We start from the raw sequence: 21,589 nt of genomic DNA, 5'->3' as shown, positions 1-21,589 counted from the left end.
TTCAATCTATAGAAACAAAAATAAATAAATTTAGATTTCACTAAATATCAGCTAATGGTTCAATATACAATACATAAAAATAAAAATAATTAGACGAGAAAAAAAGCACCTTCAAAATATTTGATCCTTTGTAATATTGATTAAATCCACAGAACTGTTGTTGAAAATTGCTTCAAAATTAATTGTCTTTTGAAAATCCTCTTCCAATTTTTGTTGTCCATGTATATTTAAGTTTTAAAAAAAGAAAAAACAATTTTTTTATTATCAAATAGTGACATTAACCGCTGGCCGTTTAATCTGTCGATAGGGGTTTCAGCTGGAACTATTTCAACAGGAACTGTTTCGATCAAAACAGTTCTGGCTGAAACAGTCTATGTGGCATCCTATGTGGCAGCCAAACAAGAAAAAATTAGAACTTCTGTAAACATCTCACTTTGAAGGCCAATTTGACCTACTAAATTGAATTTTTTTTTAAAACTAAAAATATACTTTTGTAGTTCTCGGAGTCACAATTATGATCATACAATTTTTTTTAATTTTGATTATGAATAATATGTTATAATTTGAAAATATTAGAAGTAGGTATCTTAAGATTCAGGAAGATGTCTATTCAAAACTAAGAAAAAAATAGTAAATCATGTTAAAAAATCAATTTTTTTTATGTTCCACTAGAGGAGCGAGTCTTCTTCAAGAATATGTAATTTTTTTAAAAAAATATGTAGATTTGATAAAAAAAGTTTGACGGGAGAAAAAAACTATCAATTTTTGATAACTTTGACTTTGACTAGTTATAACTTCAAAAATATTAGCCAAAATTCAATTTTTCTTTTTCGGTGCACTAGGTATACATGTTAACTCTAACATATTCTAAAACCAAACCAAAATATGAACATTTGCATATATTTGTTTGACGGGAAAAAAACTCTATATTTTTAGTATTTTTAGAAAAATAAAAAATACACTTTAAAAATTCAAAAATAAATAAAATTTTCACTCAATTTATAAAAAAAAATTATAGACATAAACCTCATCCAATTTTACACATTTCATTAATTTACATCATCTTCAAATTCTTAGCACAAATGCCACTTTTATTTTGTTAAAGTTGAAGACTTTAAATTTTGATATCACTTCTCCTTCATAAAAGGTGACATAGGTTTGTGCTTTTACCCTATTACGGTTTTTGAACATCATGAAGAATTGCTGGAACATCATCTTTTGGAGTATCATCCAATACTACATAATTATCTTCTTTCTTCTCATGTTGCTGCAACAGATCTTTGTACAACACTTTCTCATTGAATATGGCATCCCTGCTTCTTACAATTTTATAATTTTCAAAATCTCAAAGCCTATAACCAAATTCATTGATGCCATATCCAAAAAATACACATTTCTTTGGCTTAGCTTCCAACTTGGTTCTATTTTTAAAATCTATATGAGAAAAAGATTCACAACCGATGGTCTTGATAAAAGAATAACTCACCTTCTTAACAGTCCATGCTTCCTCTCGAATACCACAACCCAAAGAAGTAGAGGGACCTCTATTAATCAAATATGCAATAGTATTGATAACATCCACCCACATGTATAAGGGCAACCCAACATGCAACCTCATGCTCCTTGCATGCTCCATTATAGTCTTGTTCATGCATTCAGCCACTCCATTTTCCTATGGATTCCTTGAAATAGTTTTCAGCCTATGAATACCATCAATGGAGCAATAATCTTCAAATTAATGACTACAATACTCACCACCATTATTAGATCTGAGATATTTTAATTTCTTACTAGTCTCATTTTCAACCAAGTATTTCCATTTCTTAAAAGTTTGAAATACATCAAATTTATGTCTAAGAAAATAAATCCATACTTTTCTAGTTGCATCATCAATAAATGTAACATAATAATGAGAGCCACCAAGGGAAGATACCTGGGCCGGTATCCATACATCTATATGCACAAACTCTGATTTCTCCCTTTTATTTTCCTTCTTAGTCTTCACAAAACTCACTCTCTTTTGTTTTTCATACACACAACTTTCACAAAAATCCATATTAACACATTTAAAACCTAGTAAAACTTTCTTCGAATGGAGTACTTTCATACCTTTCTCACTCATGTGCCCAAGTTTGTAGTGCCACAACATTGTATCAAAATCTATAGCAACTATTTGTTCTCCCTACTCAACTACAACAACTATTCCTAAACATTCATTTTTCTCTTAAACAATCAAAGTAGAAGGAACAATATGACCTGTACAAAGATATAAGGTGCCTACTTTCACACCTTTTGCTACTACAAGGGAACCTTTTGAAACCTTCCAATTTTTATTATTAAAAGTAACTACACAACCCTCATCACCGAGTTGCCCTACTAAAATGAAATTCCTACTCAGCCTTGGAACATGTCTTACCTCATGTAGTAGTCAATGATTCCCATTCTGCAACTTAATCTTAACTTTTCTCTTTCCAACAATCTAACAAGGTTCATTATCCCTCAAATAAACAAGTCCAAAATCCCCTTGGACACAATCAATGAAATAACCTCCATGAGGTGTAGCATGAAATGAAGCACCGAAATCTAAAACCCATGAATCATAAACACTTTCTAAAGACAGAAGCAAAGTATCCTCTTTGGATTTGTTACTTACCACATTTGCCTCCTTGTCTCCATCTAGTTTATGTCCTTCATTTTTCTTTCATGTCAAACAATCTTTCTTTTTATGCCCTAGTTTTGCACAGTACCAGCAGTCCTTCAGTCCTCTTGATTGAGACCTCCTCCCCTTTAACTTTCCTCTTGATTTTCCATGATTTCTGGAATTATTTCCTCTCTCAGTCGTTATGCCTCGACTTTGCACATTTAAAACACTTCTAGATGTAGATCCACCTATGGATTTCCTACAAGTTTTCTCACTCAAAATAATACTGATCACATCATTATATTTTAGGGTACTAGATCTAAGAATATAATTACTTACAACTTACCAAGCCATTCTAGCATTTAGGTAAAGAACACAAAATCAAGAGAGCCCTAATTTCTTCATCAAAATTGATACCCATGGAAGATAATTGACTAGTAATAGTATTAAAATCATTTAAATGATCTGCAATAGATCCACCTTCTATCAGTTTCATATTAAATAAATGCTTCATGAGAAATATTTTGTTTGAAGTGGAGGGCTTTTCATATAGTTTCCAAGGATTTGCATCAACTCTTCTATTGTCTTCTACTACTCCCTTAATATTATTGTACATAGGGTTATGAATAGTCAACTTGTGGCTATCTTAATCCTTAATTAAGTCATGTTATCATTATTATATTATATGTTAGATAGGTAGGTCAGGCTAGGTGTTATGAAGGGTTGTGTCTATTCAACCTAAGCATAATTAGGTATACATAGGACGTTGTGAGTCTTATTTCGTCATCATATTGTGAAGTGTGTTCTCATTGTAGATATTTGGAGGTTTCCCCATCGAAGTGGCTGATTAGTCTTAGTTATTATCAAATATTTATATAATATTTCATATTATTTTTTCTATTGTACAAGTTATTTCATTACAAGTCGTATCAGAGCATGATCTTGGCACCATAGAGGCAAGATTTTTTCTCAACATTGGGGCAATTTTGGGAAGAGCATAAATTTCAGATTTTAGTGAATTTTTTTCAGATTTTTAAAGGGTTTTTTAAGAACATATTAAAGAAGTTATAGTCCAAAATTTAGAGAAATTGGATCAATTTTGAGGAAATTATTGTAGAATTACTATTTCTACACAATTTTTTGAGATCTTCATATCTCTCACATCCTGCCGAATTGGAGTATAACTTGTATTGGGTTTTTCAATACATTTTAGAGGAGCCTAAATTCAAAGCTTTTAGAAATTGAAAAACAAAAATAAGTAAGATATTGCAAAATTATAAAAATTGTCTCTCAAGGCAACAAATTTGCTATTTTTTTGGGGGATTTTTTCGAGTAAAGATTTCTTGGTCCAAGTAAGTTACAGTAAAAAATAAATAAATCAAGGAATTTAAATTTCATTTGTATGATTAGTTCAAAAATATTGGTTTCCATCATGACGGGCCCTCCAACAAGAGGCAAAAAGAATTCTACCACATCAAGGAAATCTACTGATCAAGATTGGGAAGCAACATAGGATAGTAAGACTAATGAGGAACTTAGTAAGTTCAAGGAAGAGGTTAAGAAGGATATCTATGACTTATGAGGAGATATATCAGATATATAAAGCATGTTAAGCACCTATATGAATAAAAAAAGGAAGGAGCTCTCAAGTAATCAAGGTAAAACCTTCAAGTTGACTAATACTGACACAAATTTTATTAATCCTACAAGGTCTAGAAATTTTTTTTCCAAAGGTGCATATGCACAAATTTGATGGAAAGGATCCTCTAACATGGATAAATCAAATGGAGAACTTTTTTGAAGTACATCAAATCCCATATGGACAAAAGGTTATGATGGCTTCCTTATATCTAGAACCAAATCAATTCATTTGGTTTCATTGGCTTTGTTCTTATAGAAGGAAAAAAGGGTCTCATTGTATCATGGTCAATTTTTATAGAAGAACTCCAAGCATAATTTAGCAATAGTGTGACAGAAAAATTCTTTAGCCAACTTGCTAAGCTTCAACAAACAAGATTAGTTAAGGATTATATTCAACAATTCCAAAATCTATCTATAAGAGTGGATACAATTATAGAGAACTTGAATTATTTATTCTTGGGTGGTCTCAAGGATCACATTCAACATGAGGTATGCATGTTTTATCACAATTTAGTAAATGAGTCTTTTATATTGGCATGCAAGGTGGAGGAGAAGTCCTTGATTCCTAGAAAGCAAGGGGCTAATGTGACAAGAGACAAAGGATATTCAACACCTTATCTTCCTTAACCTACTAGGTTGACTCCACAAAAAATTGAGGAGAAAAGAGAAAAAGGGTTGTGTTTCAATTGTGATAGAAAATATAGTCGAGGGCATAAATATAGTGAAAAGAAATTTTTCTATATTGAAGGTCCAAGTGAGGAAGAAGAGGATGAGCCAATATCAAAGGAGGATAGGGAGTCAGATGAGGAATCCCATGATTCTCAACCAATCATTTCTTGTCATGCACTTTCAGGTTTTAGTGCATCACAAACTCTCAAGGTAGTGGGTTTATTAAAGAAGCAGAAAGTAACAGTGTTGATCAACTCAAGTAGTGTTCATAATTTCATCAACAAAAAGTTGGCAACTCTTCTAAATTGTTTTAAATATCCAACCCTAGAGTTTCAAATTTTGATTACAAATGGGGGCATAGTTAGTTGTTCAGGGAAGTGTCATAGCATCAAATTATCCTTGGGAGATTATCAACTTGATACCCAAATGTATGTGATATCCATGGGTGCAAAAAATATTGTTTTGGGAGTACAATAGCTTACTACATTGGGAACAATTGAGATGAACTTCCAAGAACTATTCATGCAATTTCAATCACAAGAAAAGGTAGTGGAGCTAAGGGAATTGAAGGCAAAATCCCCATAGATTGTAAGCTCTCATCAAATGCAAAAACTTCTTAAAAAAGGTGCAGGTGGATTTGTGGCCTAGCTATGTTCATTAGAATTCTCTCAATCTAATGCTCTTACTAATCCATATTTACAAGCAATAATTGATCGTCACTCAATGATCCTTGGAGATATGCCTAAAGGACTTCCTCCTAAGAGGGATCATGACCATGCCATACAACTAGTTCTAGGGAGTCAGCCACCAACAAAAAAGATACATCTAGTTTTTCATGTTTCTTTTTTGAAGAAGGTAATTGGGTAGAATATTCTACTCAAACAGTACTACCAGAACTTGATGAATAAGGAAGACTAATTTTGGAACCAGAGTGCATTCTTCAAACATGCACAAAGAAGTTGAGGAACAAAATCTTGACTTAGTATCTCATCCAATGGAAGAATTTATTAGTTGAAGAGGCCACATGGGAGTATGAGGAGTTCATTCAAAAGAATCCACACTTGGTTAGCATTGAGGAAAATGCTTCTTTCAAGAGAGGGGGCATGCTATGCCCTTAATATTATTGTATATAGGGTTATGAATAGTCAACTTGTGACTATCTTAATCCTTAATTAAGTCATATTATCATTATTATATTATAATTTAGGTAGGTAGGTTAGCCTAGGTGTTATGAAAGGTTGTGTCTATTCAACCTAAGCATAATTAAGTATATATAGGAGGTTGTGGGTCTTATTTCATCATCATATTGCGAAGTGTGTTCTCATTGGAGATATTTGGAGGTTGCCCCCTCAAAGTGGCCTATTACTCTCTGTTATTATCAAGTATTTACATAATATTTCATATTATTTCTTCTATTGTACAAGTTATTTCATTACATCTTCAATTTTGTAATATTAAATGCCACCGATGGTACCAAGCATAATCGAATGCTTCCAAGTGTCTTTTTATCTAAAAGATCCCAGTCGTCATTTGGCATAGATCCCCAATTTTTGGTTTTTCCTTCCAATGACTTCCATAAATATTTTTGATAAAGATAGTCTTCCATTTGCATCTTCCATAACTAAAAGTTTTTCTTATTAAACTTGTCAACCCTCAGCTTACCCTCATCTACCATCACTCCCACTCAACTGTGAGACTTTCTTGCAGAGAATAACTGAAAAAATAACTAGGCTCTAATACCACTTGTTAGGATTAAACCTCAAACAAAAATAACAATTAAATCTAAATATAACTAATAACAGAAAATAATCGATCACACAGAAAAGAAGACAAGACACCAAGATTTAATGTGATTCACGCAATCCCTGGGCTATGTCCACTAAACAACAAGTCCAATATTATTATCATCTAGTGACTACAACCTAATTACAATCCATAATCCCTTACAAATCAATACCACTACAAGAACCAATTTTTGCATCACACACTATGAAATCCCTAACCCTAATCCTTTTATAAAAGTATTGTTATGAAATCCCTAAACCTAATACAACATGTCAGCCATATGTCGGCCATATGTCAGCCACAATTTCAGCCATGGACCAAAAAATTATGAAGTATGTACAGTACTTTCCGGATCAGTCACCAAAAACTAATAATTGGTTTCTAGAGTGCCTCCTAATACCTCAGTTGATCATACTACATCTAGGGGCTACCACTAGGGGTGTAACTCTTCTGCTCACTACTCTCACATGCCATGCTTGCAGGCTTCCCACCACTACTCTCCTAGTGGTGGAAAAGGTGGTTAGTGATGCTACTCAACTTCTCCACTTCATCATGGCTTAGGTTGGTCCCTAGGTTCAATGGCTCCCCCTCTTGGTACTCTTCTTGTTTCTTCTAGAAAATGGCCTTTTCACCTAGAGTTGGCTATTTCACCCCTGTAGGAAGATGCTAAAGATGAAGACTAGGCACCTAAAGATGTTGCTAATGGTTGGACTATTCCCAGCTTACATGTCAATCCTAGGGATGACTAAGGTTTCCATGATCATGATGAACCACCTTCCTTAGCTTGCACTGCTTTGGTAGCCTGAGGGGTTTTTTAAAAGGTTTTTTTTTATTGAATAGTTGTTGATTTTGGCTTCAGCCATGTGAACTCTCGTAGGGTGATCTTGTATCCCCCGACCCTTTTTTGTGAATTGTAACTAGTATATTATTTATTAGTAGAAAAGGACTATTCATCAAAAAAAAAATCTCATCTTTTTAACATAACCTTCTATATATTTATTATCATTGGTCATATGTTTAACTCACTCCCATATCTCTACATATATTTAGTACCTTAAATAAAATAGCACTTTTTTGCAAAGTCGATCTTGTGCACCTTTTGATTAATCTTATAGACATTAAAAATATTCAATATATTTTCTTCTTGTCATTTAATCACAATCTCATTAGCTCTTTCATCCATATTAATAAAATAGTTTTTAATTATTTAATTAAACAAAAATTTCATCACTACATCTATAAGAATATTATTAGTTTCAATTACTTTATTTATTAATATTTACATCACCTATAATTATAATAGTTTTCAAATTTTAAATATTTTAAATTTTATTTTGATTATATTTTCTATTAAAATAAAAATTATTATTTATTTTTTTAACCATGACTTATGCATTTGATCCCTCTTAAGTCCTTTACATTATCATTGTTGCATTATTTAGCAGATTGACTTGCTTTGGATAATTGATGAATCAACATAGTTGTTTAGAATGGTTGTCATTGATGTCAACAAACACTTTATGCCTAGTTTTCCACCTCACATATTCTTCCCATTGAATATATAATAATTATATTTTGATATATTATTGGAAGGTATTTAATGTAATTGGTTTCAATTTTTATGCTTCAAATCATAGTGAAGTAGAATTGGTTTTTGTTATGTGTAGAAGAAGGTTATGATTTCTACTTCATGAATTATGTGTGCACCAAGATGGTGTACAATTTAGTGGACACCACAAAAAAAAAACCCAAAAATGTCAATAACCCGATCGAGCTATTTAAAATTTAAAAAAATGGTTAGGCGTGGTTACCAAGCCTAGCCAAAATACATAAAAAGAGAAACCCAATTGGGTTTCAAGGATGAAAAATCTCTTCAAAAACTGATGGAGTTTTGAAGAAATAAATGTAGGATTTACTCCAGAAGTCATAACTTTCACATTCAGAGTCTGATTGACTCCATTCAAAATGTGTTGGAAATATATTGAAGAGATATACCACATGATGTAGATAAATCAATCCTAGGACATGAAAAATAAAATTTTCCATCAATTTTAATTAAGCATAGTCTAAAATAGGCAGTCATTGTTTTCCAAATCTCCAATCAATAGGTAAACATGAATGCTAACATATTTGTAATTATCTCTCCCTCTTAAAAACACACACACACACACACACACACACACACACACACACACTCACTCGCTCACCTTATGTATTCTTTCACTAACTCCTAACATCTCTCTCTCTCTCTCTCTCTCTCTCTCTCTCTCTCTCTCTCTCTCTCTCTCTCTCTCTCTCTCTCTCCAAATACAAGCTAAAACTAACAAGAATGAAATTACTAAAAATCCTTCTAATTCAGCTATGTGATCTAAGCTAGAGCATAAAGAGAACTAGGCTTAGAATGCTATGAAGCTACAATGCAAGTAAACAAAGTGAGTGCAAATTGAGTGCAAGATTAGTGCTCTAAGTGCTCCAAAATCACCAAGAAAACCTATACCATAATTTAGCATAAGTGAAAAAGAGATGAGAGAGTGAGGAGGGAGCCTACTTTTAAATAAAAATGGATGGTGCAAATTAAAGACTTAATCAAGGGTGGAGAATGAGCCATGAGTGATCCATATGCACAAGAATCTCACCTAAGCAAGATCAATGGTTGACTTTAAGAGGAAAAAGATATGTGGAGGAGAATTAAATCTATAAATATTCCTATTGCATAGATAAAGTGCACCCCTCATGTGAGACAAAAAGCCTTTTCTTTTATTTTTAAATAATATTTCTCATGTGCACACTTAAGATAAATGGGACTTGGGGAATTTTATTAAATGAAAAGGGAGAAAGTTCTTTAAGTTAAATAAAAGAATAAGGATAAGGTGGTCAAACCATAGGTTATAATCAAACAAATAGCAAAGTGATGATTTGATCATGAATAAACAATTGATAAATTAAGCAAAAATGCTAGAAAGGGTTCTCATAGTCTAGATGACCATTTTTGGGTAATTACATTTTCCCCTCTTTGACTAATGTGTGATCCATCTAGGAACACATTAAGTCAAAGAATGAAGAAGCTAATATGATAGATAAATTTGACTCTAAAGAACAAAACATGGAGAGATAGAATATCTTGAATGTACAATCAGTTAGTAATGAAACTGAACACCCCTAAGAGAGTTAGTCCTAGAGAAAATGGAAAGGTTAAGTATAAGATCTAGAGAGATGTCTAAATAAAGATAAAATGGAAAGGTCAAGTATATTCTCCTAAGAGAATATATAGCTATAGAATAATCAATATGAAACAAATCAAATTAATGATAGTGTATTGCTACCCCCTCAGGATTAAGATTGAAATGAGGTAGAGGAGATGCAAAAATAAAATAGATTTCATTAAATTGAGATAAAGAAAAGTCCATGATGATTAAGATCAAAGAATGATAACCAAGCAATGAAAATATGCCCCAGTCTGACTAGATTGGACTAGAGAGATAAAGCATGAGAATTAGGTCAAAGCAAGAAGAAAGGATGAAATGAAATGAAATGAAAAAGAAAGAGAAAGAGAGTAGAAATGAAGAAGAGATGGATAAATGAAGGTTACTTCAGAAAGATTTGAAGATTAAGCCTCAAAAGGGTTAGCCAATTGTGCAAAAGAAAATAGAATTTTAAAATGCAATTTTGACAAGAAAGATGAACCTAGGTTTTGATTTCAATTCTGAAAATGGATCTAGGATGTCAAAATTAGGCAGGGGTGTAGTTTTTGTGCAAATCCAAGGAGTTCACAAAATAGGTTAAAATAGAGTCAAAAGGGTAATAAGGGGCCCAAGGGGTCATTTTCAAATTATTTGTCTTATTTGAGTTTTTGTGTCTAGATCATAGAGAGAGAGAATGATGGCCTAGAGGAGGATTCTAATAGAGAGACATCAATTTGAGTGTAGCTAGTTGCATAACCAACCCCCGCAGTATGGTCCACTAGTAAGTAACTAATATTCGAGCTATTCTGAGTGCTTTTGAGCATTTTGAGAATATTTTTCATATGTTCTAAGTAGGCAAAACAAAAAACTTGTATGATAATTCTGAAGTATCATATCACTATTGGGAAAAATATCGCATGATAGTTTTGTTAGCTACAATGTATCATATCACAGTGTTAAGATTTATCATATCAAAGGTACCCATCAATCATACGATATAGATGAAGTTGTTAGAATATTTAGAATAACTAAGATAGGGGGTTGAATAAGTTATCCAAGGTCCAGAAGTACCAATTGAATAAAAAAACACTTAAATAATCTTAGACCTTATCATTCCATTGCTCAGCCTCTACTATAAACTATTTACAACACTAGTTGGTTGTCCACTGTTCTAAAAGTAACATACTTGTAGAATGTAAACTTAAATCAACAAATTATCACAATAACATCCACACAAGTTTGACACTAGGATTTTATGTGAAAACCCAATTTGGGAAAAAATACAAGGAACATGTCACAAATTTTCACTCTTATGAAGTGAGCCCTGTTAGAAGCCAACCCAGTTAAAGTTTATAATACACACTATTAAATGTGATATTGTTAAAGGATTTAATCACCATGTTAGGAGTGGCCTTTTTAGAGGACCTTAGAACATTTCATTAGAATGACACCCAGTTAAAGGATTTACATAGACTCTTAGGTCCTTATGACTATTAAGTCAACCTTGATTAAAGAATTTCAAATACTATTCACAATGGTTAGAAAGTAACATTAGCTTTGATCTTTTAAGTACAACTCACTTTGCATGTTCAAGACTTTTTTCATCTCTCAATACTGATTCATTGTCTAGCCTTCATTTTCATCTGAATCTCATATTCACTTGGCAACACTTCAAGCAATCACCCTTGACTTCTTCTCAATTAAGCCTTTTGATTAGATTTATGAGTCAACAACATCAGTATCAGCTCCAACTCTTTGGAACTCCACATGTGGACAACTTTTCTGCACTCTACACTCTCTCTTCCACATAGAAAGTTTTCCTCTACACCTCTTTAAATAGGCATTTCTAATCTTTTTCCACTTAATCAACACTGTAGATCTTAGGGTTCATGATTTGATCCATCAAATACAATGTATCTACTCACCATTCTATTGATCTCTTCTTTTCTAAAAAATTCTCCTTGAATTCATATCTTAGTTCATTTATCTACTCCTCTCTTAAAATTAAATGATTCAACTCATTGATCCTTATATTCAACACATTTCCCATATTCCAAGAAGTCAACTTAGTCAACTAGAAATTGATTTCTCATAATCAATTAAAATTTTATGCCTTGGATAGCACTAAGTTCTTGCACATAGTTATCACTAAGTTACTCAATCAATATAAAACTTCTTGCTCGACATCAACACTATCATTCAATCGATCCTTGTGTTGCATAAAATGTAACCAACAGAATGACACTAAGCAACTAATGCATATTCCTACATGATTATGCAAACCTCAAAATAATGCAAGATAAAATTTTAAAAAGCATAATATGAAATCAAAATAGCACTATGCAAACCTCACAAATCACCAAGTGGAGATGATTTCCTTGCTCATGGGATGTGGTTGCTCACAAGTCCAGCAGCGTAACAATAAGGTAGATAGTGCTTGTTGAAAATGAGGAGAGGGCTCTCCATTTATAGGAAAATGGATGCAAGGGACGCTTGAGATTGAAGGCAAGATGAAGGGCTAGGATCTCTCAGGATCAATGAGGTGTCAATGAGGTGGACACCAAGTAGACTACACATGGATTAGGGTTTTGACCATTTAAAGGGGGCAATATGCTCACACATGTGTGAGCAACCTCTGATGGTGACATGATCAATGAGGTGTGAGAAGCATGGCTTCTCACACATGTGTGAGACAACTTTATTCTCATGCAAGAGGACAAGTGTGCAAGAGGTGTGAGAAGGCATGGATTCTCACACATGTGTGAGACAACTTGAATCTCATGCAAGAGGACAAGTGTGCAAGAGGTGTGAGAAGGCATGGCTTATCACACATGTGTGAGACAACTTGACTCTCATGCAAGAGGACAAGTGTGCAAGAGACATGCAAGAAATGAGGGGTGAGGAAAGTGTGAACATCTCTCACACATGTGTGAGAACACACTTAGGATTAAGAGGTGATTAGCTAGGATGATTATGCAAAGCAAGCATGATTAAGGAAATGGGTAGGTTTAGCATGATGGGTTAGGTAGGCTAGTGAGGTTAGGTGAGGGTTAAATGTAGGAGCCATGTGCTCAAATAAGATTAATTGTAATATTTAATTCCAAATGGGATTAGGCAAGGAATTAATTAAGTAAACAAAGTACTTAATTAAAGGGGATGGGTTAGGATTTAAATAAACCTTAGTTTATTTAAATCAAGGAAAGGCAAAGGATTTAAATAAACCTTAGTTTATTTAAATTAGCATAAGGAAAATGTAATTAAATAAATGCAAATTTATTTAATTAAGGTAGGGGAATTAAATAAATAATGAATATTTATTTAATTGGCTAGGAATGGGTTTTGGACAAATTTAGGTGTCTACATTTTCCCCCTCTTTGATATAGCATTAGTAATGTTATACCAAAGAAGAATAAAATATAGTGGCTGAAAGGATAAGACTAGTAGCATGATGCCCCAGTCATGGAAGGATGAGGAAGGATGATGAGGATGGAAGGGTATGCCCCCTCGAGAGGACATGCAAGTTAGGAGAACACGAATGTTCTCTCAAAATGGATGAGAGCATGTAAAGGGGTTATGCTGCAATGTTGTGAACAACCTAAGTTTGATATTGTATTTAACACTATGCACCAAGGTATGAGGAACCAATATGACAATGTGTCAAGTATGTGATAAAAAGGGGTCTAATACAACCATATGCCTTATGAAACCATGATATGGAAGATCATGATTCCTGGGACAATAGGATGCAAAGACCATGATAAATGCAAAAAATGGTAATGCATACAAGTAATCAAGCAATCATGCACAAAAGACCAAAATCAAACCACCATTTTGCCCCTAGTCAAGCTGAAAACCCATTAATAGATCGATTGATAATGATTGATTAAGGATGGCAAAGCCAATGCTAAGCATAATGCACATCCAAGGATTGGGAAGGATTCATCCCATGATAATGATGTTTGAATATAATAAATGGATTATCAGCTGATTGGGTCAAAGTGATGAATTGATTAGGGATTGATGTACAAGATTACAAGATTAGATTGATTGAATTAGTATTGATTGCAGAGTGATTGAGATTTTTTTGATTTTTTGATTTTATGGTGGAGTTGGAGGAATAGATGAAATTGAAATGAATGTGGATGAGATTGGAAGAATGATGTTGATAGGATGAAGAATGATTAGAGTAGAATGGAAATTGATTTGATGTGAAAGGATTAGAAGAAGGGAAATTTGATTGAAGTATGAATTTGATTGAATTGAGTGGAAGAACTAGATTGAATGTGGTATGAATGAATAGAATGGATAGAAATGAATTGATTAGACGAATGTGTGAGAGAATGGATAAAATGAATGGATTGAATGAATGTGAGATAGAATGAATAGAATGGAACCAATGACAAGGGAGGGTAGAGGTAAGCTAAATGGAGGAAAAGAAACATGATGTAGGTGGATGCAAGGAATAGTGAAAGGATATGAGGGGCCAAATGATATGGTATCAGAAAATGCAGAATCAAGGACCAAGTTTCAAAGGAGTCCAAATGCCCCATTCCAAGGATAGGAAAATGGAAGGAAATATGGTGGAAAGGGTGCAAGAAAATGGAAAGATGGTACGAAGCCTAGTGTATGGAGGAAGGGAAGGCATGCATTCTTCCAAAGCATGTATAAACATTTTGCTATTGTGCCTCTAATAGTGATCACGAGCATGGGCATGAAAGGGAAATGAATAAGGGATATGGGAGGGAGGGTATGAAAAAGGGATAATGATATCAAGGGTATGGATGAAATGTGTGATATGAAGTGGATGAAATGGAGGGGATAACCAAGATCAAGGACATATGAAAGAAGGATGGAAGTATGTAGGTGTATGGATGGAAAATGGACAAAATGAACATGACAAGGACTATGGGATGCAAGATATGAAAAGCATGTCAAGATCAAATATGTGGAAGAATTATGGAAGTATGTAGAATAATGTATGGATAACGAGAAAGGGACATGGAAAGTGCATATGGATAGATGAAAGGAAATTGAAAGTCAAGATCAAAGATGGAAGAGGATGATGAACATGAGATGGAAGTATGGAAGATATGTAAGGAAAAGTAGTATGAATGGAGCTTGCCCCCAGTATAGAGTGCAAGAGGAAGAGGAAAAGTGAATGGATGGATAAGCGGAAGAGGGAGCAAATGGATAAATGATAGGGAAATGAAGGGAGGACTCAAGCATCTATTTTTCATGAATGGTATCCCTTGATTTTTTAATCTTTATTTTTATTTTTCTTTGTTATTTTCAAGGAATTTTTACTATTTGCTCATAGATGTGGATAGGGTAGTGAAAAAGAGGATAAAGTGGATTGGGGAATGGAGGGAAATGACTTATGAAAAGGTTTGGATTAATGGGGTGGAGTGGGTGGGAGGCAGATATGGTTGATGGATGCTAGGTTGGAAGACTTGTGAATGAATGGATGAAGGAGGTGAAAAGATCATTGTCAGCACAGACCTTGAAGGGTGATGGAGAGGAGGAAATTTTGGAGGATATGTAAGTTTGGATTTTGGGATATAGGCACCCAAAATGGATGAAGGAGATGATGCATTTGGAATGGTGGATTCAGGTATATAAGGACCCAAAACGGATTTGGAAAATGGAAGCTTAGATGGTTTAGGAATGAGGGAAGCCTTTGGATTAGCAAAATTGGATGTCATTGTGAATATTTCTTTGAGATTCATTGCTACATTAAGTAGCTTTGGAATCTACATAATCTTTGCATTTTTTATTTTCAAACTTTGTGGCCTTTTGATTTTGCTTTGGATCAGATTTTTCTTTTCTGGAACATGTCTTTTAGAGGGGACATGTTGATCCTTGGATTTTTGTGGATTTTTGGCTTTATTTTATTTTTCTTTAGCATCCAATGTGCTTCCATTGGCCATGGTATGGGTACATGAAGAAGAGTGTATGGATGGTGAATGTGGGAAGGAATTCAAGGATGTGTTCCTTTGATGATCTTGACTAGGGCCATGAGGGGATGGAGGGGAAAACATGGATATGGTGGATGGATGTATATAGGGACCCAAAATAGATGAAAGGGATGAAGGGTTTGGCGGTGGAATATAAGGACCTAGAATGGATGGAAGATAAGGACCTAGAATGGACTTGGAAGAGGAATGATGGAAAGCTTTCGGTTTGGATGGAGGAATTTTGGATTTGGAAGAAGTGGAAGGTGTACCAACATCTTGAGCCATATTTTCTTCAATGGGATATTTATCATTTTCAATACAAGATACGAGTCTAGGTAGATGAGATCTAGAAGGGGATTGGATAGGTATGATAGGATCATGTGGAGGATTATGAGGGATAATAGGATCTTGAGATGGGGTGGGATCATGAAAGGGAAATGAAGGGGTGCTTTGATCTTGACTTAGAATAGGATCATGTAGTGGAATGAGTGGATCATGAGATGGAATAGGATCATTCAATGGAGTGGAGGTAATGGAACCACAAGATGGGGTGATTTGATCTTGACATGGAGGAATAATAGTGGATGGAGTGGAAGGAATATCTTCATGAAGTGGAGGAGCTATGGAGGCTAACTCTTGAGATGGAGTGGAATTGGTAATGTGCATGGTACATGGAATGTATTGATCTTAGTTAGAAAGGGAATCATGAGATGGACTAGGGGGGATAAATGGATCTTGAGGGAATTGGGAATGATGGGATGGAGAAATGCTCAGATCTAGAGGAGAAGAGGCATCTATAATGCCATGCTTTGGATGAAGGTTGTGAGATGGAATTGGGGGTATCATTTTGGGTGATTGGCTCTCCTCATTTTGAATTTTACACTTAGCCAAGAGTGATGTGAAAACCCCTTACGAGGTGGGGATGATGTTTTTGAAGGATTAGGGTTGTGAAGGGAATTGCATGGAGGGTTGAGGTTGGATGGGACATGAGGACTAGGATCTTCAAAACATGGGGGAAGAGAACACATGGTAGGAAAGATGGCCTCTTGTTTTTGGCTTGCTAAGAGATAATTCTTTAATTGTTCCATTTCCATGGCAAGGGCATTTGTGTTTAAGGAATTGTGTGGACTATGAATAGAAGTATATGTAGGTGAAGGATAATGAGGTGGATTTCCCTTGTCAAAAGTAGAAGAATAATGAACACGAAATGGATTAGAATTGGATATGAAGTGTTGAGGATGAATTTTATATGTAGGTTGAACAGGAGGTATAACTCCATATTGTCTTTGAAGATTTTCAACCATTTGATTAAGCAAACTCGGATCCATAGATGTTAGAAGAAGAAAGATGGATGATGAAGGAAATATGAACTTAGGACTAGGAGCTTTGGAATTTGACTTGATTCAAATTGGATTTGACTTGATATTGATTTAATTTGAATTTGATTTGATATTATGTGATGTGGATAAGGGTTTGATTTGATTTGATAAAAACCCTATGATATTCCAAACGAGTGAATATGAAATTTGAATGAAAGTCCAATGTTGATGACAATGCTCCTATGACCAAAGTAGAAGATTTGATGCAAAGTTGAATTAGAAGAAGACTTGAATGAAATTAGAAAGATTGATAATGGATGAAGATGCAAATGGAGTGAATTAAGAATTGATTAGAAATGAATGAATTTGACAAGGGATTGGATTAGAAGAATGATGATGTGGAGGATTGAATTAAGGATGAATGATGAGATTGAAAAAGTAAATTGAATCTAGATGATGATGAATCATGACTAGGATGAAGGTTAGGAAGTAGATTGAATGATGAAGAAAATAAAGAAATGATGTGGACGAAGAGCGAAATGATTTTAATGATGAAGACAACGTGTGTGAGTGTGATGAATTTCATGGAAAGAAGAAGTGATGTGGAATTGATGTGGAAAACTTGACTAGGGGAACCTAAACCAAGACTTGTTTTTGTTTGTTTTTGAAATTTTTTGGATTTTTGAAGTTTTGCAATTTTATTTTTTTGGTTTTTATGTTTTATGATTTATTTTTTGGATTTTTAGGTTTTTAAGATGTAAAAGAAAACAAGGAAATATGTACAAGGCAAGTGTGTTTCAAACACTCAAGAACATCAAACACACCAACAATCTTATAAGGTTTTGACGAGGATATACAAGGATCAACTAAAGGGTGTCCTCGATATACGCAAGGTATGTGAGGCCCAAATCTGTAGATGAAAGAAAATATTGCCACACAGCTGAGGGGAGACAGTAACTCGAATCTCCTCCTTCACTTCCCAAAGGTATAAAGTTCTTTGGGGCTTAGCCAAGAGTGACAATATTTTGCTTCCAAGAGAGGTGTCTTTCAATTCACCTCCCAATTTTTATACTCCGCCAGAACACTAGAGTTGAGGTTGTCCCAAGGGGTGATGAAATCCCCAAGTAGGCCTCCTAAAAAAAAGAAAAACAAGACCACTTATTTCTTGTGAACCCAAGATCACCCAAAGGTAGGAGGGGAGATAATACGTAAGTGGTCTTGGGGTTTAAAAGATGCATTCTTTTCCAATGAAGCTTTAGGTTTTGTAATCTACTTGAAGACACACATGTTTATATCATACAATGTTCTTTCCAATTTGAAATCTTGCAAATGTAAATGAAAATTTCGATTCATCAACAAGAAAGTAAATTGAGTGTGTGCATAAACAAAATGTTGAAAATGAAATCAATTTCCCTTAAGGCATTCAAGATTGTGTGAGTTTGTTTTAAGCACCAATTCCAAATGTTTGCTATCCTAAACATACATGTCCATTCCCTTAAGGCATTCAAGATTGAATTTGATTGTTTCAGTGTTTAACCATGCATTCAAAGACGAGTGTTTAAGCATACAAGTTCATTCCAAAACAAACTCAAAGCCAAAACTTGCAAGCAATATGGTTAGTGAGAAAATATCCTTGCAAAAACACAAGTTAGGGCAGGAAAAATGTAGGACAAATGTGAAACAATGCTGCAATGAAAAGGTTAGCACAAAGTGATCTATATTTTATCATACTTTCAAGAATTGAACATTATTATCTTATCCTCTATCAACATGATTTAAACAATCACTTTATCTTGTCAAAGTCTAACTAGTCAAATGTTCATTTGTAGTTTCCTCCTCATAACCCAACCTTTCCTCTAGATTCTTTTTTTATGAACAACTTCTCAAATCCTCTTCATCAATCAAATAGATATGACATTTTCATCAAATAGAAAACTATCTCACCAATATATTCGACATCAATGACAACACAATAATTGTTCCAATTATAGTTTCCAATAATCTTCCTCTTTGGCATTGATGAAAACACCTCAACAAAAATATTTGCAGAAATACTTTAGGTTACCATACAATCCAAAATTTGTATAGACTTTGAGTAACACTCTCAATGTATTAGATCTTTTATTAATATCCTTATAAGCTTCAATCTAATGCATATCTCTAATCTAGTAACACCTCTTAAATTTTGGTGAAATTTATCTAAGTAATCAGTCCCTCTTACCTAGCATGTCTCTACCAGCATCCAATTTCTTTTTTCTTGAATAATATCCCTCTTTGAAGATGATCTATCCCTTTTAATATCTATAATATAATCTTATGTAATCTCTCCCTCTACTATTTATGCAATCTCCCCCTCTTTGACAACAATGCCAAAGACACTATCACTTGCTTCATACATCTTGATTATGTAGATAATGTTGGATACAATTGATTAATTATGTATCGTCTTTGATGTTGCACAAATGTGATATCATTATTAGTTAGTGTATACCAAGCTCACTCAGGTAGAGAAGATAGTCTTCTATGTCTACCAAGTGCTCTTGTGTTTTCCTAGTACAGAAGGAAATATTTGTTGAGCTCACTTAGGCCTTGAAGGATAGTTTACAGAAGATGAGTGTTAACCAAGCTCACTCAGTCAATGAAGAAAGTTGGATGGAACTAGTGTTAACTGAGTTCACTCAGTTGCCAAAGGATCTTTGCAAGTTTGTAGTGTTAACTAAGCTTCTGTTGGTTAACATAGGAAATCATTTATGAGTTAGAGTCTATCCAGCTAGATTTGTTAATGAAGGATTTTCTTGTTTTGGCATATTGAGCTTAATTGATTGATCTATTATTTCTAGCCAACTAAGATGATGAATATTAATTATTCTAAGTTGTATATGAGTCGAATTGACAATATGAAAGATATAAGTATAAGGTCAAATTGTGGATTCAATGTAAGTAAGAAGTTATGAATGTATTCAAGATTTAATGATGAAGAGAGAAAGAAAATTTTAAGGATAAGTAGAATATCTGTAGGAGTTAATGAAATCCAACTCCGCAGTCGCCAAGATCACCTACATGCAAATAGCTTGCTGAAGAGAAACTGAAAGAGCAAGAGGTTGAAGCAAACAATGCAAGAGAAAATATTTCACAATAGAAAAATGAAATTGCTATGTGAATGGATTGATTTACAATAAGAGAGAGACCATTTAAAAAGGCCTCATGGAATCTTGTAGAACAAGCTGGAAGGAGGTAGAGGACAAAAATGACAACTCAACACATATCCTCAAAAAGTGGAATATGCTAAAAAAGGAGAAAACTCTCAAGTTGTCAACAACAATCACTACATGCATTAAATACTAAATATGCATTAACCTAAGTAAGCTTAAGTAATAGAATAAATAATTAATAATTAATTATTTACTCTAACACCCCCCCTTAAGTGCAACTTAGGGGAATGCCTTAAGCTCCTAAAACTAAGATGAAATGCATAATGGGTCCCGACAACGAGGCCATGTTAGGTACCCATGTACAATGCAACCTCTGAAAAATGGAGAAACAGGGAAAACCCTATGGGAAAAACCCTCCTCCAAAAAGAGGTAAAAATAACATGCTAAAAAAAACATGAAGTGAAGGAAGGAAGGCCTCAACCAATCCCCCCAAGGACAACTTCCACCAGAAATGTTTCAAGAGACTCTCTCAAAACCATAAGTACAACCAGCCCCCCCATGAGAATAGACACCAAGCCTCCCCCATAATGATGGAGTTCCTGTAGAAATGATCGAACCAATGAAACTCCAATTCAAAGGCACGTAATAAGGAAATCCCTGCATGAGAGGAGCAACTAGAAAGCCTAGTTGATGTCCAAAAGAGAATGTATGAGGAACCAAAAAGGGAATCCCCAAGGCAGGTGTGATGACATTGTCATGAATGTCCACTGAAGTATCTGCAATAAGTGTACCTGGAGTCTCAATAAATGAAGTTGGAAGATCAGGTAGAGCAGAAGGAGAATTTTGTAGAGAAGAAAAGCCCTCAACTGGATGTGGCATGGCAGTCAAAATAGGGATCTCAGGAACAATACAAAGGTTCAAGTATCCTGACTGGACCACATGATGCTCCTGTAAAAGAGAAGTAGTGTGCTCCAACAATGGAGATGGTGGACCAAAGTGTGAGAAGGTGTAGAGATGAGTGGAAGGATCAACTACCCCTATAGCAATAAGATCTCCTATAGCACGATCTCGAATGAAGACTAAATCAGTAGTAAACTCAACTGTCTTCCCTGATCCACTGCGTGTAATCTGAGAAATCGAGAGAAGGTTAGCAGACAAAGATGGAACATACAATACATCATTGAATATACCATCTTGGATGTGAACTGAACCTTTCCCATAGACTGGTAAGGCAATGTTATTCCCC

The 21,589-nt window shown here is 34.3% G+C and overlaps 1 protein-coding gene across 1 annotated transcript in view; it reads right to left on the bottom strand.

The window, feature by feature from the left end:
- Positions 1-327: 327 nt before the first annotated feature.
- Positions 328-21,589, bottom strand: part of LOC149559881 (uncharacterized) — an 89,819-nt gene continuing 68,557 nt past the window's right edge. Inside the window, exon 3 of the mRNA XM_089827502.1 lies at positions 328-383. Within this exon, the coding sequence (XP_089683628.1) occupies positions 328-383 (56 nt within the window). The remainder of the gene's footprint in view (positions 384-21,589) is intronic.

The sequence above is a fragment of the Cupressus sempervirens genome, chromosome 4 (genome assembly GCF_028749045.1).
Source record: "Cupressus sempervirens isolate cs-2001-9-10 chromosome 4, ASM2874904v1, whole genome shotgun sequence".
In the NCBI taxonomy this organism is placed as follows: domain Eukaryota; kingdom Viridiplantae; phylum Streptophyta; class Pinopsida; order Cupressales; family Cupressaceae; genus Cupressus; species Cupressus sempervirens.
This window is presented reverse-complemented; position numbering and strand designations above follow the sequence as displayed.